Raw genomic sequence first — 27,595 nt, forward strand, 5'->3', positions numbered from 1 at the left:
GCCAGAACAGCAAGAGGGATTGCTGCTTTCACTGTGCAGCGATCCCTCTTGCTGTTCTGGCTTCTGAGATTCAGAATATACATTTTTTTTTGTTTTTCTCCTCCAAAAACTAGGTGCGTCTTGTGGTCTGGTGCGTCTTATAGAGCGAAAAATACGGTATATTATCTTAACATATTTAGCTAAATTTGAATTTCTTCCACTCCTCTTGGTGCTCCTCCTCCCTCTGGTCACGGACTCTTCTGGTCAGGTTGGCTAGCTCCCCAAAATCCATCATCTTCATCTGCCATTCCTCCACTGTTGGCACTTCTTTTAGTTTCCCGTTTTTGGCCAGCAAAATTCTAGCTGCAGTTGTGGCATACAAAAACAATCTAACATCTTTTTTTGGGCAATTCCAAACCTATTATTCCAAGTAGAAAGGCTTCTGGTTTCTTAATAAATGTATATTTCAACATTTATTCAACAGCTAGTTTTACAGGGGTTAAGTACCATCTATACATCATTTTCACCTGGTCCCATCGACTCTCTGCTTACCTTGATGGGCCTCACCTGACTTTGCCCAGCAGAGAGGCGCATTTCCACCTGCTGGTCCACTTGTCCCTCCCTACAGACTGACCCCAGGAGACCTTGTGTTTCTTCTCCTAGGCCATCTTCTCCTTTGAAGCTGGGCGGAGATGTGCCTCTGGAGAAGGCAGCTTTGAATTTGCCACCAAGCAGGGCAGCGAGATCATCCAGGTCATTGAAGGGGCCATCAATGCTCAGAGGAACTCCATCAGTGCATCTTCAGTTGCCACCCTTCTTGCCGGGGCCGCCAGTCCAGCCAAGCCTGTTGAAGGTGCCCAGGGGGCGAAAGCCACTGTGCTGGTAGAAGGGCAGTCATTCCGTACTGCGGGCACCAAATCCCTCTCCTTCGAGTCCACCTGGCAAGGAAGACCCGCGAAGGGCAGGTTAGTCAAGCCCACGGCCAGCTGCCCTCTCTCCAGCACCAACTGCCCCTACATGGAGGGGTCTGATGCCCACCCCAGGCGAGAACCCCAGCAGGAATCAATGTCTGAGTACTCGGAGCCATTTGATGCCATCTCCAAGTCGTTGGGAAGCTCAGGTGGCAGCTGTTTCCCCTTGCCTACCACCGAGGAGCCACCGGGGGCAGCCGGTCTGCATGCCAGCACCAGAGGGTTGGGCCTGTCCCCTGCCTCTCTGGGGCTGCACCACATCTATGATGACCCAGAGGCTCTGGCCCACCTGGTGTACGATGAGCCTCAGGAGTTTACAGGGGACGCCTGGAAGGTGCAGGCCACTCCCGAGGACCCTATCGGCCACGAATACCCCTACAACCCAAGCTTGGATGACTACTCTGTGCCTAAGATGGCGGCAGCTTATGCCCCCGTGCAAGATCAAAATGGGCTTGGAGAAAGTGCATATGATCAGGTGATCTTGAGCCTCAAGAACAAGAAAAATGCACAGTGAAAGGAGAGGATGGATGGAATGAATGAATGAATGAATGAAGGGGTGGATGGGAAATGAGAGGATCGCTTTGTTTCATTTGTTGTGGGAGATGAGCCCAGGTGCAGCCTCCCTGCCTGCCCTCCTCTCAGAGCTCAAGTACCGTATTTTTCGCTCTATAAGACACACTTTTCTCCTCCTAAAAAGTAAGGGGAAATGTGTGTGCATCTTACGGAGTGAATGCAGGCGGGAGGCTCTGCTCAGCACGCCCTTTAAAGAGCCGCGCGGAGCGTGTGTGCGGCTCTTTGGGGAAAAGCCGAAAACCCCACTCTTTAAAGGGAGCGCGGCTCTTGGGGACCCTTAGCCGCACGCAGCCTCTCCCAGGCAATGGAAGCCTTCATCCCACTGCCCGGGAGAAGCTGCGCGCGGCTATCCCTTAAGTCAGGACAGCAAGCTGGATCGCTGCGCAGCGTTCCCGCTTGCTGTCCTGGCTTCTGGGATTCAGAATATTTTTTTTCTTGTTTTCCTCTTCCAAAAACTAGGTGCGTCTTATGGTCTGATGCATCTTATAGAGCGAAATGTGGTATGTTTATAGAGGAAGTCTGCTGACCCTTTGTTGCGACCTCTGGGATAATCCAGGAACAGGGGTTGAAGTTGGTACAAAAATGGTATTATACACCTGTAAGGTTATATCATATTACAAAACCTGGAAGTAAGAATTGTTGGAGGAAATGTGGAGTGATGGGAACGTACAGTCATATGTGGTGGGATTGTCCATTAGTTAATGAATTTTGGAAACAGATTGGTATATAAATTCTGGGTAGGAAGGTGGGAATATCTAAATTAATGGTTCTTATTAGTCTGAGTAGCACCGAGTTCAAAACAAAAGAGGAATGTAAATGGGTAAAATGGATGGTAACTGCAGCCAGACAGGTTATAGCGAGTAATTGGAAAAATGCAGAAGAGCTAGGGGTGAACCAATGGAGGAAAAAACTGAATAATATTATAATTTTAGAATATCTAACTGTGAAGATACACAGAATGAAAGGATTTAAGGTCAATGAGAAAGAGGAGGAATGGTTTGAGAAGATATTGAATTATTTGGGTAGGTTTGAACAATTTGGGGCAATTAAAACGTTAAAAGTCAAATAAACTTTGTGGATGGAGGAGTATTAAGGTTTATAAAATTGTACATATGGTTGATTTGAATATGTTATTATTGATTATGTATACCCAATGTATCTGTCACCTGGGGGGGCTTCACTGTTTGTGTTTTGGTTGTTGGTAAAACATAAAAAATTTAAACATAAAAAAGGAAGTATTCTGGCCATTATTATTGCAGGTAGATCCAACTGAGTGGGAGAGAGCAGGCTTGCTGCAAATTTGAAGGCTGTGTGCCATGTGATGCATTATGCGCCAGTACGGCTTGCCTACATGAAATATATTAAAGGGTGAAGACTATGATATATAGCTGCTCTGCAAACACGCATAAGGTTTTTCATTCTGCAGGGCACTTGCCTTCCACTCGTGGCTCAGCTGATCTGAGGTGAAGCCAAGTTCTGCCTTGAGCCACCAAGAGACTGCTAAAAAGAGCAGAGAAAGCTAAAAAGCATTAAACACCTATAAAAAGTCTTTAAGTAAGCAGGTATGTCTTCACTTGTTGCTGAAAGGACAGTCATGTTGGCATTCCACAGACGGGCCACCACAGAAAGTCTCCGCCCCATGTCAACAATCGTCCTGTAAGAGTCAAATTCAAAGAAAAGGCCCTTGTGTTGAGTTCAGAAATTTTGGCCCCAAGCCACCTGGAGCTTTAAAGAGGATCTTGTGGAGAGCAACTAATGAAGAAGTAAGTGAGGGGTGGGAAATGTATGATCCATGGGCCAAGGAACTCAAATTAGGCATATGAGACCATTTTCTGAAAGCTGTCAGTCAGCTGATGTCACTTTGATGGGTCAGGGATATCAGCTGATGAGTGGGGCTCAATTATCTGTTGGTTGCACTCAGTGATTCCCCATCCAGGGGTTAAATCCTGCTCAGTTTGGCAGGATTCAATGCAAACTCCTTCCTGATCACAACAGGTTTAAACAGTTTCTAAAACAAAGGTTTAACCCCTCTGTTTTAGCAGGGCCCGCGAGACGCTTTGAAGTTCCGACTTTGGGTCTTCAAAGCACCCAAACCCCCTATGTCATTGTTTATTTACTTACGCATTCATAATTCACACTTTCATTAAAAAACAAAATCAAGGCAGTATACATGTATACACAAATCAGCAAAAAGCACCCATAAAACATAGTTTAAATCATCAATAAATACGAAATGATTAACGAGAAAATTAATATTGCAAACTCACTACATCTCACTCACTACAGAAAGCCACTGAGTATTACTGTATCAGTGTTACCTAGGGTAGCAACAACTTTGGAAACTTGAACTCACATCTGACAATCTTTGCCACTTCCACTTCCTCTTCCATAAACCTAACAATTCAGAAAATACTTTTCATGATTATTTTTATTTTATTTTATGTTCAGTCCTTTCAACAGAAGACTTTACATCCAAAATAAACCACAATACAAGCAAAAACATGACTCACATATTTTCATTTGTACCAAATTCTTCTCAAATCTTCTTCTTTTAACTCCTTGTTATTTGCCTCTTAAATCCACCTATGTATCCTTAACAATTTTCCAAGTATTGCCCTATGCCTCCCTCTTCCCAATCCATTGCTTCCCTTCACCCATGTGCGATCTTCTCTACATAATATTGTTTCTCATTGTGTTAATTAAAGTTGTATTTATTGTTTCGCATATATTATGATATCATCTTGTATCCTTGCGCACTTCGGCTTTTGCATATTAAATCTGAGCTCCAATCCCAGTTCTTTCCATGGAAAGTACTTTTCAAGATTATGGCCAGATGGCTGTCAGGAGCTAGTAGGACTTGAACCCATAGCCTTGGGATATGTGTGTCCCTGGTGGTGAGCTGCAGGTCTGCAGGATGCTGCATTTACCTGTCAGGAGTTCAGCCTACACTCGAGTAGGACCCTGACAGAGACACATGCCGGACTGGCATGTTCCCTCCCTCCTGGGTGAACGTTCAGGAGCTTCAAAAGCTTTCTTCAGCCCGAACATCACAGCGACCGATGCCAACAGATATCGACACACTTAGAGATCCACAGAGTTTGTGCACCTTGCGTGACAGACCTCAGCAACTCAGCATTTTGGCTAATCTACTTTATTTACATATAAACACACACGGAGCACTGCAACATGGCTCCCTCTCTCTCTAGCATCAGACAGCAAAGAGAAAAAGAACAAAGGACAATAGTCCCACTTCATGGAACACAGTAACTCAAACATCCTGTCTCCATCAGTTCCCACTCTGTGGAGTCAAAACCTATACAGTGATACCTCGGGTTACAGATGCTTCAGGTTACAGACTCCGCTAACCCAGAAAAAGTACCTCGGGTTAAGAACTTTGCTTCAGGATGAGAACAGAAATCACACGGCGGTGGCGGGAGGCCCCATTAGCTAAAGTGGTACCTCAGGTTAAGAACAGTTTCAGGTTAAGAACGGACCTCCAGAACGAATTAAGTTCTTTAAAAAAAAAATTATTAACTGGCCAATCACATCAAATTAAATCACATCACATAAATTCCAAATTACAAAGCCAAATTTTTAAATTTTGTTGGGGGAACCCATACTTCAAGATCCAAAGGGGGATTCAAATCATCTTCTTATTACTGCATTAATGTCCAAATCAGTCCCAATCAGTCCAAACAAAATTCATAGTTCTATCCAATCTTATCCTGGTGTTTCCACATCATATTTTGTTCATATAATTTCTCTTTTTCCTTTACGATCTCTTCTGTTAGTCTCCTTAAGCCGATAAGCAAATGTAATAATCCTGTGTGAATTTCCCGTTCTTCCAGTCTAAGTCCAGATGGTTTCCATATATCATCTCCTTCGTAGATAACATCGCTCTTTCCATCATAAATTAGGCAGTTGTCACTCTTAAGTCCCACTGAGGAGTTAATCCACGATATGTAAACAACTCTGTTTCTCTTTCTCCTCCCAGACTCAAGGGCTACGACAGTACCTCCCAAAATGGCGACGGCATTTTTAACTGCGTCATTCCAAAACTCTTAACTTTCCAGCTTCGTCTTGGAATATTGCTTTGGTTCGAAAATTTATCTCCACATAAGAATTAAGTTCTTAACCGAGGTACCATTGTACTGTCATGTGATAGACAAAAATCCCATGACTGCAATCATGGAGCAGGAATTCTAACATTACCACCCGAGGCAGTGAAGGAGCCACAGGCCCTGGAGTAACTCTGCCCCCACTGGAATGGGTAAAGAAGACTTCCTGTTCCAGGAGTGCAAAGATCTTGCAGAGCTGTGGGGTGCCCCTGTATCCTTTGCCTGCTCCTTGGCCCTGACCTCTGATTCCATTACCAACAGAAGCTGATCTCCACTATACCTTGAGGGTACCAAGTTGACCTGGTGCAACTTCTGCTGCCTGGCTTATCTTTACCTGCTGCCTATGGCTCAGCCTTGATGATGGCACTGAGCGCCGGGTGTTTTGTCGGCAATTTGAGGAAATGGGATTTAAACATTCAGCACCACTAGACCCAGCAGTGCCGGATTTACATATAAGCTAAACAAGCTATAGCTTAGGGCCCTACTCTCTTGCCCCTCCCCCAAATTTCACTATTAATATACAGTGGTACCTCAGGTTACATACGCTTTAGGTTACTGACTCTGCTAACCCAGAAATAGTGCTTCAGGTTAAGGACTTTGCTTCAGGATGAGAACAGAAATCGTGCTCCGGCGGCGCGGCAGCAGCAGGAGGCCCCATTAGCTAAAGTGGTGCTTCAGGTTAAGAACAATTTCAGGTTAAGTACAGACCTCTGGAACGAATTACCGTAAGTACTTAACCCGAGGTACCACTGTACTAAGGGACGCGGGTGGCACTGTGGGTTAAACCACAGAGCCTAGGACTTGCCGATCAGAAGGTCAGCGGTTTGAATCCCCGTGACGGGGTGAGCTCCAGTCACTGCTCCTTCCAACCGAGCTTGGTCACTGCTCCTTCCAACCTAGCAGTTCGAAAGCACACCAGTGCAAGTAGATAAATAGGTACTGCTCTGGTGGGAAGCTAAACAGCATTTCTGTGCGCTGCTCTGGTTCGCCAGAAGCGGCTTAGTCATGCTGGCCACATGACCCGGAAGCTGTACGCTGGCTCCCTCGGCCAATAAAGCGAGATGAGCACCACAACCCCAGAGTTGGCCACGACTGGACCTAATGGTCAGGGGTCCCTTTACCTTTACTACCACTGTACTCTTAATTGTATTTCAGTTTACTTTGTTTACTCAGTTTTACTTTGATAAAATACATATTTTGTTATGCGCAAATGGCTTTAGATACCTATTAGGTCCATAAATTACCATATAGCATATCTATTCAACACAAAAAAACAGCGACAATTTGTTGTTGACAAAGGACAGCTGGACATATAAAGGGCCCCATTACCTTCGGTAGCTTAGGGCCTCATCAAACCATAAATCTGGCCCCGGGACCCAGTTGGGAGCTTGTTGATCAAAGAGGTCCTACAAACCTGGAGAGAACTAGTCTCACACCCACTGATGGTGGCAGAGAATTTTCAGTCGCAGCCAAATCAAAACCAAAAAACTAGGTTGGATAAAATCTGGGAGTCCCAGTACTTGGCAATTTCAGTGCAAATTAAAGGAAGCATATATAAGCATCCATCCCCAATACAGTGACATATTTCTTGGGGAAATTATCATGGTTCGTTAACTAAGCAGACTCGAGGAAAAATCTTTGTGGCAGACCAAAGCAGTTACAATTATGTTCTTGCGTTGTTGGGTATCTTCTGTGCTGCCATTCAAACTGTGAGCTTCCAGAGTACGAGAGATCCCACAAGTGCACAAACTCTGGGATTTGCTCCCACTGGCAATAGTGATGGCCACCAATTTGGATGGCTTTAAAAGGGGGTTGGACCATTTCAAGGAGAAGCAGAAAGCTTTCGGGGATCATCTAAGGCTTATCCAAACTGACCCTTTGCCCCACTCTTTCCAGGCAGTCCCACACTTTCCAGGTCTCCCTTTTTTCTGTGTGTCCTGCTACTTTCCGTAGGAATATCCACCGCCCACCACTGAATCAAAAACAATAGCAATCCACAGAAAACCCAATTGCCGTTTGTTCAGATTTTGGAGTTCTTGTTGGAAATGCACTGAAAAAGAAAACGCACTAATAGAAAACGCACAGAGAAACGGAAGAAAACTTGGATTCAATTATCTAAGGTGAGAAAACACTAAACTGATGTCCGTTTTTCACAAATGATTTGACTAGGAAATAATAACTCTTGGAAATTCTTATTTCTAGACGCATGTCAAAAAAGAAAAATTAAATGATACAGACTTCCAACAGATTTATAGTCCTCAAGAAACCGAGGTATGGAACCAAATATTATGATATGTGTTAACACACTTTAGTATGTATATAATTTATTATATTTATGATTTATGGCATTGAAGCACCTTGATCTACCTTGACATATTATTTGATATTACCAGCTGAAGAAGGCGTTCACTCCGAAACAGGGCCCTGTCCTGGTCACCACTACTGAGTCGTACATCTGATTCACACTCCGGATACTCCGTTTTGGCCCTATTTGATCCTTTATTCTTTATCCTGATTTTTTATATATATGGACTCTTTTTTTCTGTCATTGAGACTTGTATAAAACAATTGTTGTGCACTGGTATTTCATGTACCTTTGTACCATATCACTGCATATTTGAAACTACATTATTTCTGTACTTAAACGTTGTATCCAAACTTACTATTACTTTAAAACCATCGTACTTACATGTTATATTTAAATCCACTACTAGCTTCAAACTGTTATTCTTAGCAGAATATACGCGTTTTTCATTTCAACTCTTGAGTAGGAATTATTCCTTAAATTGAAAGTTGTGGCCAGAGTTCTTGGTATATCTTTTTCAGTTTGTTCCGATTTGGCAGTAAACTGAGTTTTCCTAGGGAAAGTGGAAGGACCCCCCCAAAAAACCTGCTCGGACATGGTTGGTGGTAGCCAAATATGCTTGGTGAAGGGATCTCAAATGACTCAGGGGCAACGCAGAACATCCAGAACCAAAATACCTGGAGCCTGAGAGGGTTAAATTTTGGAGTCATAGAGTCAAGTTATGGATGGAGTGAGTCCCCTCATTTGGGACTTTTTAGTTTAGAGATAAGGATACTACTACTACTACTACTACTACTAATAATAATAATACAGTGGTACCTTGGGTTAAGTACTTAATTCGTTCCGGAGGTCCGTTCTTAACCTGAAACTGTTCTTAACCTGAAGCACCACTTTAGCTAATGGGGCCTCCTGCTGCTGCTGCTGCGCCGCCGGAGCACGATTTCTGTTCTCATCCTGAAGCAAAGTTCTTAACCCGAGGTACTATTTCTGGGTTAGCGGAGTTTGTAACCTGAAGCATATGTAACCTGAAGCGTATGTAACCCAAGGTACCACCAAATATATTATTATCATTTATACTCCACCTATCTGGCTGGGTTTCCCCAGCCACTCTGGGTGGCTCCCAATTGAATATTAAAAACACAATACAGTATTAAACATTAAAAACTTCCCTAAACAGGGCTGCCTTCAGATGTCTTTTAAAAGTAAGATAGTTGCTTATTTCCTTGACATCTGATGGGAGGGCGTTCCACAGGGCGGGTGCCACTACCAAGAAGGCCCTCTGCCTGGTTCCCTGTAACTTGGCTTCTTGCAATGAGGGAACCATCAGAAGGCCCTCGGCGCTGGACCTCAGCGTCCAGGCAGAATGATGGAAATGGAGACGCTCCTTCAGGTATACTGGGCCAAGGCCGTTTAGGGCTTTCAAGGTCAACACCAACACTTTGAATTGTGCTTGGAAATGTACTGGGAGCCAATGTAGGTCTTTCAAGACTGTTGTTATGTGGTCTCGGCGGCCACTCCCAGTCACCAGTCTAGCTGTCGCATTATGGATTAATTGTAGTTTCCAGGTTACCTTCAAAGGTAGCCCCACGTAGAGCACAAGCGGGAGATAACCAGAGCATGCACCACTCTGGCAGAAAGAAGTGACACGATAGATTTTTTTCTTTAAAAAATCATGTATGACATGGAGAAAGTGGAGAGACCCCCCCCCCTTCCTCTCACATAGCACTAGAACTCCTGGACTCCAGTGAAGCTGAATGTTGGAAGGTTCAGGGCAGAGAAAAGAAAAGGAAGTACCGTATTTTTTGCACCATAACACTCACTTTTTTCCTCCTAGAAAGTAAGGGGAAATGTCTGTGCGTGTTATGGAGCGAATGCCTGCGGGTGGCAGGGGGGATCTGCTGCAATCGTGAGCAGAGGATCCATGGTTCCCCTTCCTTCCCTCCTCCGTGGTTACAAAGCATGGATCCACATGGATCCTCAGGATTTTTGCATTGGGCTACTCCAAACTCACTGTCAGATCACATGTCTGTGGCCACAGCATGAACCACAAAAATCATATATCCACTATTTTGTTTAGAATATTTTTTTTCTTGTTTTCCTCCTCTAAAAACTACGTGCGTGTTATGGTCTGGTGCGTGTTATAGAGCGAAAAATACGGTAATTTTTATTAATTTCAACACACCAATTATTATACATTCTACAGAGCTTCACATCTTATACAATCTTTTTGGACTTCCATCAGCACCTCTGATGATCCACCATTTTTATCATTTCTTCTGCATTTCTTAAAATCCTATTGCCTTTAATTATCTTAACTCACAATCCATCTCTTTAACCATTTTTGCAATAATTCAAATAATTTGCTTCACAAAACTTCTTGCAAAGCTACAAACGTATTCTGGTCATCACAATTACTTTTCAAATAGTCTTCTGTGAATCTCTGGACCCGCAGGTTTCGAATTCTTCCTCCTTAATACTTCAGTGGGGATGCGGGTGGCGCTGTGGGTTAAACCACAGAGCCTAGGACTTGCCGATCAGAAGGTCGGCGGTTCGAATCCCCGCGACGGGGTGAGCTCCCGTTGCTCGGTCCCTGCTCCTGCCAACCTGGCAGTTCAAAAACACGTCAAAGTGCAAGTAGATAAATAGGGACCGCTCTGGTGGGAAGGTAAACGGCGTTTCCATGCTCTGCTCTGGTTCACCAGAAGCGGCTTAGTCATGCTGGCCACATGACCCAGAAGCTGTATGCAGGCTCCCTCGGCCAGTAAAGCGAGATGAGCACCGCAACCCCAGAGTCGGCCACAACTGGACCTAATTGTCCAGTTAATACTTCATTGACATAAGAACAGAAGAAGAGTCTGCTGGAACAAGCCAAGGGCCTGTTCCAGCCAGATGCACAAGGGGAGTTTGCTCTCCTTCAGTGGTTTCCAGCAGAAGGACATTCAGAAGCACTTCTGCCTCCAACCGTGAAGGTAGACTATAGCCGTCATGCCTAGTAGTCATCAATAGCCTTCTCCACTCCATGAATTTGTCCACTCCCCTTTAAACATCATCTCAGTAAGTGACCGTCACTGCCTCCTTTGGCAGTGGGTTCCATTAACTCTGTGCTGCACAAATAAATACCGTATTTTTCGCTCTATAACACGCACCAGACCATAACACGCACGTAGTTTTTAGAGGAGGAAAACAAGAAAAAAAATATTCTAAACAAAATAGTGGATATATGATTTTTGTGGTTCATGCTGTGGCCACAGACATGTGATCTGACAGTGAGTTTGGAGTAGCCCAATGCAAAAATCCTGAGGATCCATGTGGATCCATGCTTTGTAACCACGGAGGAGGGAAGGAAGGGGAACCATGGATCCTCTGCTCATGACTGCAGCAGATCCCCCCCCCCGCCACCCGCAGGCATTCGCTCCATAACACGCACCGACATTTCCCCTTACTTTCTAGGAGGAAAAAAGTGAGTGTTATGGTGCAAAAAATACGGTATATATTAAAAAAGAAGAAGTATTAAGGAGATTCAATGGAATGTAATAATATTAAAGATTAAAAGAGAAAAACTAAACAGGGTCTCAATGGCACTGGTTGGCCATTGGAAAATGTAAATACCACATATCCCAGCCCCAAGTGACCTCTGAGCAGGCAGAGAGGTTTCGGCTGAGAAAGTTGTGTGCCAGGAGGCTGGTGGAGTGCAGCAGTTCTGCCACAGGAGGGCAGCATTGCCCCACTGCCAGCTCAGGAGCTGCTCCTGAATGAAGCGTTCGCCCAAGCAGGAATCCTAGGAGCCGAGCAAGGGAGAGGAGCCGCAGAGCATCTTGGAAAGCTGGGCCGCCCATGTCGGATTTCCCTGCCTCGGGCACTGCCAGAGGAGTCTGTGCCCGCCCAGCTGGGACTGAGCTGAGTTCCTGGGTGCCATCTGACCAGAGAGAAGGGGCAAGCTAGAGTTAAGCCTGCTCACGCACCCTTATTTTGAGCAGGGACACCCAGAGTGGGCCAGGTAGAGTGTGGGCGCGGCTGCCCTGTCTTATAGTGCCCACCCTCAAATTATACCACCCTGCACTTTTTTAAGAACAGAGGAACATGAGCCTGTTGAATCGGCCAGTGGGCACCACCCAGAATCCTATTTTCACAGTGGCCAACCAGATGCCTCAGTGGCTCCTCCGATGTCCTGACACCACGCGCATGATGTTGGCATGCATCGCGCAACGTCGACGCCTGCATTCTCCTTCAGAAACTGCCGCCTCTGGGAAGGAGGCACTGGCCAGGGAATCCCCTAGGGAACCCCCATGGGAAGAGGGGCTCCGAGCCAAGGGATTGGTGGTCAGACAGTGAGTGGTCAGAGTGGTCAGAGAAGGAGCAGACTGGGAGGAGGAGGAAAAAGAAGAGGTTGCAGGGTGTAGTGATCAGGAAGAGGTTGCAGCAGAGCACAGTTCAGACTCCCAGGTGGTTGTTGGGGCTGGAGAGGAGGTGGAGACAGGCTGCTAAAGAATTGAAGGAGTCTCCCTGAAATATACTCGAGTGTGGAATTCATGCTCTTTATTCAGCTCATAGTGGTGAGGAGCAATGGAAGCTCCCCCAAAATATCTGCTTTATATACATTATTTACATAATGGGCTGCATGTGATTGGCTAATTCCGGGATTCTCCTGTAGGCCAATCCGGTTGCGGATTCACCTCCACCTGGAGCTGGATTGGGTGGCTCCTGTGGACCAATCATACTGCTGCATTGTTCTAGGACCAACCAGACGGCTGCATTCTGAATCCTATTGTTCTAGGACCAACCAGACTGCTGCATTCTGAATCCTATTGTTCTAGGACCAACCAGACTGCTGCATTCTGAATCCTATTGTTCTAGGACCAACCAGACTGCTGCATTTTGGACACTATTCAACTCAGAACATAACACTCCCCATCCTGCTGCGACCAGCTTCCCTCCCCTCCTTTCTCCTAGAACACACGGAGAAATGAAATGGGCAGAGCAAAGGGTGGTTGCATGCAGACGCAGCCTCAGATTGCGTGGGAAAGACCCTGGAGAGGAGGAGTCCTAGTAGAAACCAGGAAGGAGGGATGACCGTTGGTCCTTGCAGCTGCTTCACTGGGGCGAGACCTCCTAGAAAGAATTGCTGAGCCCACTAGGCCTGAGCTGTGGTTTATTTCCTTGAATGAAGAGCTACCTTCACTGGGTGATTCATTGTTTTGTGCTGACCTGCGCACCTGTCTCCATCCCTGACGGGCAGGCAGGTGGGGGCTGGCTGAGGGCTGCCTGTGGCTAGTGGGCCAGAGCCCCATTCACCCCAAAGGACCAGATGACCTCTGGCAAGCCCAGGCCAGAGCGCTGCTTGGCATTTTGACCCCAGGAGGGCCTGTCCTAGGGGAGAACCTCTCAAGGGCTGAGGCCTTGGCGGTGGCTCGTGTCGGGGGCCGAGTGACTCTTTTGAAAGTCACCGTCCTCCCCAAGGGGCCTCTTCTGGAAAGCATGTCAAGAGACCAGAGTTTTGACTGCCTCAGCCCTTTTTTAAAAACCACTTTCCAGCTGCCTCTGAATTATAAATGAAACACTTTGCTTTATTGTCATCCTGATTCCAGTGGCTTCCTTGGCAGAGCAGAGCAGCAGGGGGCCTCGCTGTGGACCAACCGGGCTTGGCATCAAGGGCTCTTTTGCAAAAGGAGAAGGATTCAAACCGAACCCCCCTCCACCCGCCCCCAAGCTCGCTTTTAAGTTCAGGTTATAGTTTGGAGGGGATTTTTGTTTTAAGCAATTAACGCAGCAATACTGAAGCGGGGGCTCCTGTCGTGCTGAGAGCTTGAATTTCCTTCCTGGATGCTGCTGGAGCCGAAAGCTTTCACCATAAAAACGAAACAACTCTCTGGGGACTTGGGGTTTTGCTGCAGCGGGGAAAAGAGGCAGGTATCAGCTGTCCTTTGCCACCCATGGGCCTCGTTGGCTGCTGAGATGGCAGTTGGTTGCCGGCGAGATCCAGACTCTGCGCTCCTGAAATGTCAGGTGCCGGCGCGGCGGCAGCGCAGGGGAGCAGAGATGGACGCGTTCCCGATTCCAAGGGCTCCGGTGTGTGGATATGCGACTGACAGCGAGAGGAACGCTTTTGGGTGGTCTGGGAAAGTATCACTCCTGGCTCTGCCGCTTTATTTACAGCACAGTTCTATACACATCTTCTCAGAAATGTGTCCCATTGAGCTAAAAGTAAAGGTAAAGGGACCCCTGACCATTAGGTCCAGTGGTAACTGACTCTGGGGTTGCGGCGCTCATCTTGCTTTATTGGCCAAGGGAGCCGGCGTACAGCTTCCAGGTCACGTGGCCAGCATGACTAAGCCACTTCTGGCGAACCAGAGCAGCGCAAGGAAACGCCATTTACCTTCCTGCCAGAGTGGTACCTACTTATCTACTTGCACTTTGACGTGCTTTCGAACTGCTAGGTTGGCAGGAGCAGGGTCTGAGCAACGGGAGCTCACCCCATTGTGGGGATTCGAACTGCCGACCTTCTGATCGGCAAGTCCTAGGCTCTGTGGTTTAACCCACAGCGCCACCCACGTCCCTTTCCCATTGAGCTAGAGGTCACTTAAGTGCGTACCGGACTGCCGTCAGGTTAATTAGCAGAAGTTCCAGCATTATGATGGTAAACATGTATCTCATTGCGGTTGACAAACTGCACTGGTTGCCAATTTGCTACTGGGCCAAGTCATACTATTGGTATACACACCCACTCAGCTGCTTCAATTGGTGGAACTGGAACTGCTACAGGTGTCACATAATACCTGTCCCACATTTCTAAAAACTCAGTCTTTTAGTGTGGAAGGCACCTGAACTCTGGAACTCCTTGCCTATTGACATTGGGCAAGCGCCTTTGCTGTACAGTCATACCTTGGGTTAAAGACGCTTTGGGTTAAATCTTTTCAGGTTGCGTCCAATGGCGACCCAGAAGTACCGGAAATGGTTACTTCTGGGTTTCGCTGCTCATGCATGCGCAGATGCTCAATATGACATCATGCACATGCGCAGAAGTGGCGACTCGTGACCCGTGCATGTGCAGATGCACAGACGCGGGTTGCGTTCTGCTCATGTTGAGAACGGGGCTCCGAGACGGATCCCGTTCGCAACCAGAGGTACCACTGTACTCTTTTGGAAGCCTTCTAAAAACATCTTTGTTTAGACAAGCCTACCCAGACATGTAGAATGTGAATGCATCTGTTTTTGGCTTATTGTTGATTTTATGTTATAAGTTATTGATGGGGTTTCTTTACTAACAATTTTACTGTTTTATTCTCTTTGTAAACCGCTTTGAGGTTTTAGGGATTTTTAACAATCATGCAGTGAATTTTATGAAATAAACTAAGTAAAACAATCAGACTCTCTTATGCCATATGGGCCCAATTGCTGATGCAACAATCCAGAAGTTAAGCTGGCCATTTTTTTTGTTTGTTTTGCACAGGAGGGCAAAATTATTTGAAGGGAGCTTTCTCCCTCCCATTCTACTGTTGCAAGTGATCATCTCTCTGTCGTTCACTGCAATTTCCTGACTTTCACTGTAACTTAAAACACATACGCACACATCCTGTGACAATGTGCAAATCTATATGTCAGCCACCTATTTGGATGCTTTTGAGCAATTGTTATGGTTTCTTAAGTAATGTGCAAGCATTACTCAAAAGCATTCAAATAGGTGTGTTACATATTCTGACATGCCACCCCAATCTCTGCTGGGAGGTGTGAGATTCCAGAGGCTGCAGAAACGCTTACCAGCAACCTCGCTTCTCGCAGTGAGGGAACCGCCAGAAGGCCCTCGGTGCTGGACCTCAGTGTCCGGGCTGAATGATGGGGGTGGAGACGCTTCTTCAGGTATACAGGACCGAGGCTGTGTAGGGCTTTAAATGCACTGACACTTTGAATTGTGCTCAGAAACATACTGGGAGCCAATATAGGTTTTTCAGGACCGGTGTTATATGTTCTCGGAGGCCACTCCCAGTCACCAGTCTAGCTGCCGCATTTTGGATTAATTGCAATTTCCGGGTCACCTTCAAAGGTAGCCCCGCGTAGAGCGTGTTGCAGTAGTCCAAGCAGGAGATAACCAGAGCATGCACCCCTCTGGCGAGACAGTCTGCCAGTCTGCCAGTCTCAGCCTGTGTACCAGATGGAGCTGGTAAACAGCTGCCCTGGGCACAGATTTGACCTGTGCCTCCATGGACAGCTGTGAGGCCAAAATGACTCCCAGGCTGCGCACCTGGTCCTTCAGGGACACAGTTACCCCATTCAGGACCAGGGAGTCCCCCCACACCTGCCTACCCCCTGTCCCCCCAAAACAGATGGACCACTGACCTGATCCAGCAGGTCTTTCTAATATTTTTATGATAAAGTGTGCAAGTCTACACTTTTACCTTCTTTACCTTCTTCAACAAGGAGCCACTTTGCTGCTGCCAAGGCTTGTTTAGAATCTGACACCTATTTCTATTCTTCCTTTGACTCACCCTCCCCTTCTCTTTATTTGCTCCTCTTTTTTTACCACCCCTTAGAAATAAACAAGCAATTGTCAGTGCAGTCTGAGTACAGCCTAGGTAATTAATGGATTCTTCTGCTCTTGTAATAAACTGCACCCTCTTTCCCTCTAAGCCCTGGTATGCTGCTTGATTGTTAATTTCCCGTCGTAAGTGGCATTTGCCCAATTATGCAGCATGACTCTGAGTGAAGGACCCAAGTGCTTGCCAGCTGGGTTCCTGTGTACATCTGGGCGTGTGCATGGAGACAAGGAGGCTGTTCAGAATCCTGAGACGTCCGTATCCAGAGGGTCTCCAAGCTTGCACAGATTTATTCTATGGCCGAACGAGGAAAAAGAAAAGGAGAACAGAACAAACATTTGCTTTGAAAATTACATTTAGCCGAAGACAATGTACCAAAGAGAGAGAGAGAGTGAGGGAGGGAGGGAGAGAGAGCGCACAGTGTTGATAAGAGAATGAGCCTGTTGCTTTCTCAAATAGGAATTTCAACTCTATATGCAACATTAGCTTGGGACAATTACGCTGAGTTGATTGACACACTGCCACCAAAGGAGATGTTGCAAGAGAAAGAGATGATTAAGAAAAAGAATGCTATGGGAAACCAAATGATTGATGCAGATTTTGTCGTCGCAACTCAGAACTTAGGTGGAATAGATTCCATGTGGATGGGTGGCACCTTCCTCTGGGAGGCCAAAAACATTCAGGTGCACCCAGAAAGCAATGGACTTTTGCGAAGGCCTGAAGCTCTTTGGCCTTTTTCTGAACTTAGCGACAAAAACATTCATGCACCTTTCCCCTTCCTGCCGGCTGAAGCCTTCCTTTACATAAAACTTCTTAAAACGGTTGTTGGGGTCTGTGTGTGTGTTTGTGTCAGACTCATATGGACATATCCTGCTCATGTGTCCAGACATGTGTGTGTGTGTGGAGGATTATTGACATTTACCCTGCTGTGTGTGTGTCAGTGGGATTTTGAATGGGAAGAGAAGTCCCCTTGCTCTTCTGAGGAATGTGAGAGGGATGGTGTAATGTACTGAGTTGAATATGATTCAGAATGCAGCAGTCTGATTGGTCCCAGAACAATAGGCTCCAGAATGCAGCAGTCTGATTGGTCCGCAGGAGCCACCCAATCCGACGCCAGGTGGAAGTGAATCCGCAACCTGATTGGCCTACAGGAGAATCCCGGAATTAGCCAATCACATGGGGCGCATTGTGTAAATAATGTATATAAAGCAGACATCTCGGGGGAACTGGCACTCCTCACTACCATGAGCTGAATAAAGAGCATGAAATCCACACTCAACTCCGAGTATATTTCAGATGGGCTGGATTCTACCTTCTCCCCAGAACCAAAATTACCCCTCCCCGAGTGAATGGTCCTCACTCCAAGATTAGAGGAGAAAGGAGGGCTGGTGGCAGGCAATGTCCATCTTGTGGAGCCCTGGGCTTCTCCTCGTCCCTGTGCCGGTGAGGACGGAGCTTGTAGTTCTTTTCCAGGGACCACAAATTAGAGAAAGGCATTTCCTGGTCGTTCCAAACTGGAGGTCTGTTGCTGCTGGTCACTTTTTGAAAAAAATGCTGCGATAATAATCCTCAGAGGTTCTGGTCTGAAATGATGTTCTCATTTCTTTTTCTCATTTCACAGTCAAATGAGGGCACTTCGTTTGGTTGGATGTTTGTCGAGAGTCACCGGGGGCCGAGGTTATATTGTGTTCACGGTGTTTCTTGGCACAGGGGCACCATTAACGCAGAGGCGTAGAAGAAGTACGGAGGTGGCCCCTCACAAGTCAAGGAGAGCAGGTGAAATTGCCTCTCTACATCCAGGCACTTCCAGAATGTAGATGTGCCAAGAGGGTCCTGTTACCATCCCAGACAGCACAGGGGTTTCTAGCCTGGAAGTGAGCTGGAGGTGCCTTATCGCAGCATCTCTTTCCATCAATGTGTTTGTTACCCAGAAATCTGTCAGTATCTCAGCTCGCAGTCAGAGGTAACTGGCCTCCCCCGGGCAAACCGAGTGAGATACTTGTTGACCTTCCCTTCTGCGTCTCCCGGCAGGCAAGGTCGTAAATCGGCGATTCTCCTCGTCAGACGTGAGAAGAACACACCCTCCTCCTCTCCCTCCCTGCATTCCCCCAGGGAGGGGAAAAGAGACAGACAGGAGTCTATTTACATGTATTTTATTCCTGTCATTTCAGCAGTACATAGAAACATGACTGCACTCTCCAGACTCCAACAGTAGAGTCACACCTCCACCCCTGTACTTCCAGTACGGGTCAGATGACACTCTGAGCTAACATCCGGTGCTCAGTACAGAGAATAGACTCCCCCTTTTTCCCAACAGTACAGTTCCAGACCACAACATCCTGTTTTGCTTTCCAGCCACCTGCAGCTGGCTTTTGCATTGCTGCTTTTATCCAACAAAATCACCACAAACAAACATTTAGCACCCCAGTGCTTCCAGGAGATCACCGGCAAGAGAAACAAACACAGAGCAGAATCAATGTGTTATGTTTGTTTCAGATTGCCTAAGCCAGGTTTTCCCCATCCTGGTGCTTTCAAAATAGCTTGGACTACAACTCCCATCAGTCGCAGCTTGATGTGGCTCTGTTGGCCGGGGCTGATGGGAATTGTAGTTCAAAATCTCCAGAAAATATTTAAGTACACCTTCCCCAAAAAACCAGAAGCCTTTTTGTTAGGTTTGATGGGGAAAGAAATTAAGAAAGTTGATCAAAGACTTTTTATGTACACCATAGCAGCGGCAAGAAACATGCTCGCCCCAAACTGGAAATCACATGAAATTCTTACTATTGCGGAGTGGCAGACGAAAATGATGAGTTATGCAGAGCTAGCCAAACTGATGGGACGAATCTGGGATCAGGACCAGTGGCGTAGCGTGGGGGGTGCAGGGGGGGCTGGCCGCACCGGGCGCAACATCTGGGGGTTAGGGGGCGCAAATCCACGGGTTAGGGGCGCAAATTACTTGCCTTGCCCCGGGCGCTGACAACCCACGCTACGCCACTGATCAGGACGATCAGAGGTTTCCAGAAAGTTGGAGTAAATTTATGGTGTATATAAAGGATAATAGTTCCCGGGGACTGATTTGCAAATCCGGGGACATTCCATGGACGGAATTTGTCTGGGGACAGATTTGCAAATCCGGGGACTGTCCCCGGGAACCGGGGATGTCTGGTAACCCTACAGTAGATCTACTCTGAACAGAAGCTAGTTAGATGCATCCCACAATCGCAAAGGAGCCACAATTCCAAATGGCTGCGGCAAGCATTAAAATTTTCTCAATAGCACTGGACTTAAAAAAAAAAATCCATCAAAGACCTTGGGACCTTGACAATTCAATGTTCTTCATCATGCACAGCTCTTCTCTTGAATTACTGCCATGTTGGACGGCAGGCACGAGCAGGTCCCTGTCTCCATACGGCTTTGTATCTGTAACTTGAATCAGACGGAGAATGTATATTATGCATTAAAAATGTCCCTTATATGAAGGGCCAAAGGAAAAAAAACCAGGGAAACGTTTTGTCTAGATTAACATTTTGTTCTGATCAAGAAGTCATCTGTTTTTTGTTAAAGGCATTTTGTCCTTTTGCGACCTATAACGCATCAGTTTAACAGCAAGGAAACTTACTGTGAAAGAAACAGAAAAGACTGGGGCAGAAACTGCTGCAGACATCTAAAAGGCAGTGCTTTTTTCTGGTGGTACTCACTGGTACGCAGTAACAGCACCTTTTTTTCTAGGAAAAAAGCACTGATTACAGGTATTTTTAAGCTTCGTTTAATTTGGGATTCTATGGTACTGTGAAATAAGCAAATTATTTTAACTTAATTATTTCACTGCAACTTGTATAACTAGAATTTTTATACTGGAAATGTTACATTGAAACTTTCATCGAAAATTGTGAAGGCTTTCAAGGGCTATTAAAATAAAGCTGATGGCAATAATATTGATCACAGATTGGGCCGGTTTCTTCAACCTTCTGCATCAGTTTCATTAGTTACGTTGGTGAACCCACATAAGATGGGTATTATAGACGTTGAGATACTAGGAGAAACTGAAACTAGAGGACAACCGCACCCCTGGCAGTTTCATTCTCAGGTCATTCCCAGATTTTCTTCAAAACACTCCGTAAGAAAACATAAGGCCTTGAGTGGGAAATCTGGTACCAGGACAAGGTCTGAAGACGCGGCTCAGTAGGTCTGGGCAGGTCCATGTCTGTGAAGGAGCCAAGATGGGATATAGATAGATGAACCTGGGCTTGGTGAACCAAAGGTCTAAGCCATGGGTAGGCAAACTAAGGCCCAGGGGCTGGATCCAGCCCAACTGCCTTCTCAATCTGGCTGGCGTACAGTCTGGGAATCAGTGTGTTTCTACATGAGTAGAATGTGTCCTTTTATTTAAAATGCATCTCTGGGTTATTTGTGGGGCATAGGAATTCATTCATTTTTTCCCTTCAAAATATAGTCCGGCCCCCCACAAGGTCTGAGGGGCAGTGGACCGGCCCCCTGCTGAAAAAGTTTGCTGACTCCTGGTCTCAGCCCACTACTTGCGTTTAGCACATTTTCAATTAACATCTCTGTGTGGTCATGTGTGTTCCCAAGGATGCTTTGCATGGGGGCAGAATCTTATAATCAAGGAATTGTAGAGTTGGAAGGAACCCAAAAAGTAATCTAGTCCAACCCCCTGCAAAGCAGGAATCATAGCTAAAGAACCCACGATGGATGGCCACCCAACCTTTGCTTGAAAACCTCCACCAAAGGAGAGGCCACCATTTTCTGAGGGAGTCCTTGCCACTGTCAAACAGCTGACATCTTGATAGTGTGCATTTCAGAGATGACCAAGGGGTCGGTCAGACTTCCTTCCGGGGAAAAACCTGCTCTTTAGCAGTCGATTGGAACAAATGGCAATCAGGGAAAACCTGAATTGCTGTTTATTCCAACAGAGTCAGAAGTGTTGGGAGATGAGGAAGTCTGGATAAACCCAAAGTGGTAAAACACAAATTTCCTCTGGGAAAGCAGCGGGACAACAACAACAACAACATGTTATCCCACAACATGGATGAGCTATGTTAATTACTTCCCCAGCTTATTTTGTGGACTCGGTATATTGCAAGGAGAAATTTAAATCCAGAAGAGGTAAAACACAGAAGAGGTAAAACACAGAAGAGGAAGATGGGTGCAGAGGCTGTCGCTGTCCAGGGGTTGGTGGCTATCCCTCCTTCATGTGTGAACATGTTCCATCATTTAAGAGCCTGCTGGATCAAGCCATCTAGGACAGCATCCAGTTCTCACAGGAGACAACCAGATGCCTGTGGGAAACCAGGAAGCAGGATTCAAGAACAAGAACAGCCCTCTCCCCTCCTGTGGTTTCCCACAACTGGTATTCAGAATCATTGCTGCCTGTATCCATAGAGGCAGAGCAAAAGCTAACAGCCAATGCTGTCAATAGCCCTCTCTTCCACGAGTGTGTCTAATTTTCTTTTAAAGCCATTTAACTGGGCCGTCTGTGCTCAAAGCGTGCCTGGGTGTGTGTGTGTGAAATATACTCAGAGTCGAGAGTGGATTTCATGCTCTTTATTCAGTTCATAGCGGTGAGGAGGAATGGAAGTTCCCCCAGGACGTCTGCTTTATATACATTATATACACAATGGGCTGCACGTGATTGGCTAATTCCGGGATTCTCCTGTAGGCCAATCAGGTTGCGGAATCCCTTCCACCAGGAGCTGGATCAGGTGGCTCCTGTGGACCAATCAGACTGCTGTATTCTGAATCCTATTGTTCTAGGACCAATCAGACTGCTGCATTTTGGATCCTATTCAACTCAGTACATAACAGGGGGGAACAGACATTACAGGAAGTACAAGCCGCAAAAAGGACAAGGGCCAGGGGTCAGCAAACTTTTTCAGCCAGGGGGCCGGTCCACTGTCCCTCAGACCTTGTGGTGGGCCAGACTATATTTTGAAAAAAAATATGAACGAATTCCTATGCCCCACAAATAACCCAGAGATGCATTTTAAATAAAAGGACACATTCTACTCATATAAAAACATGCTGATTCCCGGACCATCTGCGGGCTGGATTTAGAAAGCAATTGGGCCAGATCCGGTCCTGGGGCCTTAGGTTGCCTACCCACGGAGTAGGCCCTCCTAATTCCTCCCCCCCCCCAATCAACACTGAAAGTCTGGCTGACTTGGAGGAGAGCAGGTGTTCATGGTTAACAATTAATCACTAATTCTTAACCAAGCCAACCTGTGGTGCTGTTGTTCATCATTTGTTCATTAATGCAGAAATCTTTCAGCCCGCCCTTCTGAGGCATTCACACTGCTAAGTGTGGTCTGCAAGAATCCCATAAAAAGAAAACCAGTGCGAGAGCAAAAAATAATGGAAACAAACATGGCAGATAAAAACATTTCAGAATGAGGATCTGCCAGTCAAAAACCGTCAATAGTTAATTAATAGCCACCATGTGCTGCTATTCATTCACATCCATCATTTGCAGCTATGCATTCTCATTAATGCATCCTGGTGTCTCCTGTAGGGGGTTGGTCAGTCTTGGCTCCCAAGAGTACTCTCAGCCAACTGTCGGGTGTGCGGGGGGGGGGGGGTATTCATGTCCTCCCTTCATTAAAAAAACAATTAAACATTAATATAATTATATGTGTTTGTGTGTGTAAGCTTGCGAAGACAGGCAAACTAGTATCAGTGTACTGGAAGAAGCAAAGATTACCAGTGTTGAAGCAATGATTCTTCAACATCAACTTCGTTGGACTGGTCATGTTGTGTGGGTGCCTGATGATCGTTTTCCAAAGCAACTACAGTCATACCTCGGGTTGAATATGCTTCATGTTGAGCGTGTTCGAGTTGAGCTCCGTGGCAATGGAGTAATGGAGCGCGTTACTTCCGGGTTTTGCCGCTCGCGCATGCACAGATGCTCAAAATGACATCACGCGCATGTGCAGAAGTGGTGAAAAGCGACACACGTGTGCGCAGACCTGCCATCGCTAGTTACGTTTGCTTCTGGATGCGAACAGGGCTCCGGAACGGATCCCATTTGCATCCCAAGGTACCACTGTACTCTATTCCCAACTTAAAAATGGAAAATGTAATGCTGGTGGTCAACAAAAGAGGTTTAAAGACTGTCTCAAGGCAAATCTTAAAAAATGTAGTATAAACACTGACAACTGGGAAACACTAACCTGTGAGCGCTCCAGTTGGAGAACAGCCTTTACCAAAGGTGTCACGGGCTTTGAAGACACTCAAACTCAGGACACAAGGGAGAAACGTGCTAGGAGGAAGGCACGCTTGGCAAATCCACACCGTGATCAACTCCCGCCCGGAAATCAATGTCCCCACTGTGGAAGGACGTGTGGATCCGGAATTGGCCTCCACAGTAACATACGGACTCATTGTTAAAACCGTGTTTATGGAAGACAATCTTACTCGGTTACGAGTGATCGCTAAAGAAAGAAGAAGAATTAAAAACATACAAATAATTACAATAAAAACAGCACAGCGGCAGCCCTTTCATTTAATGCAGTCGCTTCCCAAAGCCTGTTGGAAAAAGCAAGTCTTCATTTGCTGGTGGAAGGACAGCAAGGATTCTCTAGGGAGGGAGTTCCAAGTCTGGGAGCAGCCACCGAGAAGGCCCTGTCCTGCGTCCCCACCAAGTGTGCCTGGGAGGGTGGCAGGACTGAGAGAAGGGACTTTCCTGAAGACCTCAAAACCTGGGCAGGTTCATATGAAGGAACTTTAAGGAGCCTGGAGCTATCAACCTGAACGGTTTGCAGATGGCTGTTTGCAGAGCATTCATTCTGGTCTGCAAGAGGGGAGGTCTTATTGCGCTGTGTCAAGCAATTGTCCAGTGCATTTTCCCACCGCTTCCTTTCTTAGAAAAAGCGTGGGGTTCTTTTTTTTGGGGGGGGAGGGGATCAGTTTTGCTGTGCAAAAGCGCCAGATCCACTTTGTGCATCAGTTTGCTGCTATTAATGTCGCTGAATGCAAAAGAGCAGTAGCCTGGAAGGGCCCCAGGATGCTAAGTGTTGCTGAGACACCCCTGGAGGCTATGAGGCAGAGGCAACAAGGGGGGGGGGGGGAGGCTGGCAGAAGAGCAAACAGGAGCCTGCAAATGAAATGTCCCTCAGAGAGGCCCTGCTTGTCATCAGGTGAGGAACCTAACCTGATTAGAGAGTTCCCACTCGGATTGTGTTACACTGAGCCTAATGTATTTCAGAGCTTGGCTCATCAAAACAGAGACTTAGCCCAGCTCCGCATCCAGAGGCTGCTGTTTGGCAGGAGCCGCTCAGCTGGGGAACAAATGTGTATGTGAGAGAGAGTGAGAGAGCAAAGCCCAGGGCTTCGATCAGATTGTGGGGAGAGTCAGGGCTGCTGTCGCTGCTGCTCTTGAATGACAGCCACCTCCTCCATCGAAATGGCAGAAAACGATTCCAGGCAGGGAGGAGGAGGAGGACAGGGGTTGAGAGCATTAGAACATACCGGTAACGGAGAAATCCAAGGGCTCCCTTGGACAAAAAAACAAGGACACCAGCCAGGAATACCAGAGCAAAACAGCAGCCAGTAGGCTTGGTCTTTATTGAAGACTGTCGCGACAGGACTCCCACCTGCCACCAGGTGAAACAAAATGGAAGCCCAGAACAAAAGAAGACCCCCAACTTTTATTTGTTACTAATCCCCCAAGCTATACCCCTAGAACTACATCACAACTACATCATTGACACATCACCAAAAGGAGGGGTTGAGGGAGGGGTTGTGGAAGTAACCTGAGTATCTTGTCACCTGGCTGGTTCCTCCTTTCCCCCTCCCCATGAGTCATTTCCAGAGGACAAAGGGGAGTTGGTAGTTTCCTGCTCCCAGAGAGAAGATCAGATCATTGTCCTTTGTTCCAGCCCATGTTGAATCCACTCCCATATGCAAGTTCTTTGTGATCTTGATGGTCTTCTGTCTAGGATCATCAGGGTTGGCATAGCAACTGGGCAGGGCTCCTGTGGATGTGCTGGCATGCTCAAGGGACTATGGCTGCCCTGTACCAAACTTTCCCCATTTTGTAGTCCTTCCTTCATGGAGTAAAATAATACTAATATTTCGTCGGAATCTCCTCTCCTGTAATTTGAATCCATTGGTTCAGATCCTCTCCTTCAGGTGACTGTCAGGAGTGTGTGCAGGAGCCAGGCCCTTTGAACAGTAAGGCTTTGCAGGACTGGGGCCTTCCTAAGTTTGTTCCGGAGAAGCAAGGTGCAGCCGCACAGGTGAGGCCGCTTGGTAACTCACGGGAAGGGATATAAGGTCAGCTGCGTTTGGCTTCTTGTTTCCTGATCCTTGGACCCTTAACTTTGTGACTCCCTGCTTCCTGACCCTCGGACCCCTGGCTTCTGGACTCTCGTTCCTGCTCCCACCCCGCCATCTTGCCCCCAGTCCTGACGTCCTCAGCCAGGACTTCGATCGCCCGTAGACCGGACCATGATGGTGACAGCCCTTCAGATATTCGAAGATGACTCTCATATCATCTCTCCAGGCTGAGCCTAACCAACTCCCTCAAGCATGATTCCTCATAAGGCTTGGCTTCCAGCCCCCTCGTTCACCTTTAAACCATTGGTGGTCCCAGGAGAGGAAGGGAGGGAGTGCTTTGATTTGCCCCTGGGAGCCAACCTATGGGGCAGTGGTTTGCAAACAAGGGACCTCTGAGTGTGAACCGGTGGGTTTCATTCTGCCTGCGCACGGCCACTGCTCTTTCCCACTCGGAGGCTCCGGCCCCCCTGCCCCCCCTTCTCGGCTGTCTCCTCAGATTAGGCAGCTACTCTGTTACCACATGCTCTCTCTGGGCGGGCGCCGAGTCCCGGGTGCCGCCACGGTGCAGCTCCAAACCGCATTAGTGGCTGGAGTAGGAGGCGGTAATGACATTACCCAGGAGGTATTAGAGGTGCTAAATGACAATCCCCATCCCTGATGCTGGGATTTATGTCAGTCAAACTGACAGGGCGAGGCAATACAGAGGCCTCCACTCGCAGAATTGCATAATTGGGGAGGCCTGGTTTTCCTCTCGCTCTGCCTCCCTGACACTCAGGTTTGTCTGTTGCTGAAGAGGGGGGAGGAAGGACTCCTAGCAGGACAAAGAACTTGATGGGTGCTGCAGTCGCAGGTGGAGAAACAGGGCAAAAGCACTGCAACCCTAAGGACCTAACAAGAGCCTGCTGGACCAGGCCAAAGGGACCCCATCTAGTCCGGCAGCCTGTTCTCGCAGCTGCCAACCTGATGCCTGTGGGAAACCAGCAAGCAGGGTTTGAGCGCAAGAGCCCTCCCCCCTCCTGTGGTTTTGTGCTGGTCCCGTGGGTTACCCGAGAGGCGAGGTCCAAGTCCGGTCCATGGTCAAAGGTGCAACGGGGAGGCAGTCCGTAGTAGCTGAAGCTGGGTGCAGGCCAGCGAGCCAGGTGAACAGGCTTGCAAGCAGGGAGCCAGGGCGGGTCAGGCAGGAAAGCAGGACAGGGTTCAGGCAGGAACTAGGTAAAGGTAAAGGGGCCCTTGACCATTAGGTCCAGTCGTGGTCGACTCTGGGGTTGCGGCGCTCATCTCGATTTATTGGCCGAGGGAGCCGGCGTACAGCTTCCAGGTCATGTGGCCAGCATGACTAAGCCGCTTCTGGCAAAATCAGAGCAGTGCACGGAAACGCCGTTTACCTTCCCGCCGGAGCGCTACCTATTTATCTACTTTGATGTGCTTTTGAACTGCTAGGTGGGCAGGAGCAGGGACCGAGCAACGGGAGCTCACCCCATTACGGGGATTCGAACTGTCAACCTTCTGATCGGCAAGCCCTAGGCTCTGTGGTTTAACCCACAGCACCACCCGGATCCTAGTAGCATGATCCAAAATCAAGGTGCACCTGTGAATGGCCAAGGTGCGGCTCGCTGACAGCAGTGAGCGTCCTGGCCAGTGAGCCTCCCTTGCCAAGCAACAATCGGGATTTTTTTTTAAAGAAATGGTTTAACGACTGCCTCTTTCCGCGGGTCTGGGGAAGGCTCCCTCACAGAGCCCATTGCCCAGCTCTTCCTGGCTCGCTTTTATTAGCCAGGATGGGCTAGGATCAAGGAGACAGGTGGTTGGTTTCACTCGTCCTAGCAGCCT

The 27,595-nt window shown here is 47.3% G+C and overlaps 1 protein-coding gene across 2 annotated transcripts in view; it reads left to right on the forward strand.

Moving 5' to 3' along the window:
• Positions 1–27,595, forward strand: part of DOK2 (docking protein 2) — a 195,612-nt gene that overhangs the window by 16,764 nt on the left and 151,253 nt on the right. Inside the window, exon 5 of one of the 2 annotated variants that reach the window (XR_014528658.1) lies at positions 643–2,597. Coding sequence is in view for 1 of the 2 variants with exons in the window: in XM_083514301.1 (XP_083370427.1) it covers positions 643–1,464 (822 nt within the window). In the remaining variant the exon portion in view is untranslated. Of the gene's footprint in view, positions 1–642; positions 2,999–27,595 lie in introns of those variants that run through there. The other variant, XM_083514301.1, reaches the window with a different exon arrangement.

This window comes from Podarcis liolepis (assembly GCF_965112155.1).
Source record: "Podarcis liolepis genome assembly, chromosome: 7".
In the NCBI taxonomy this organism is placed as follows: Eukaryota; Metazoa; Chordata; class Lepidosauria; order Squamata; family Lacertidae; genus Podarcis; species Podarcis liolepis.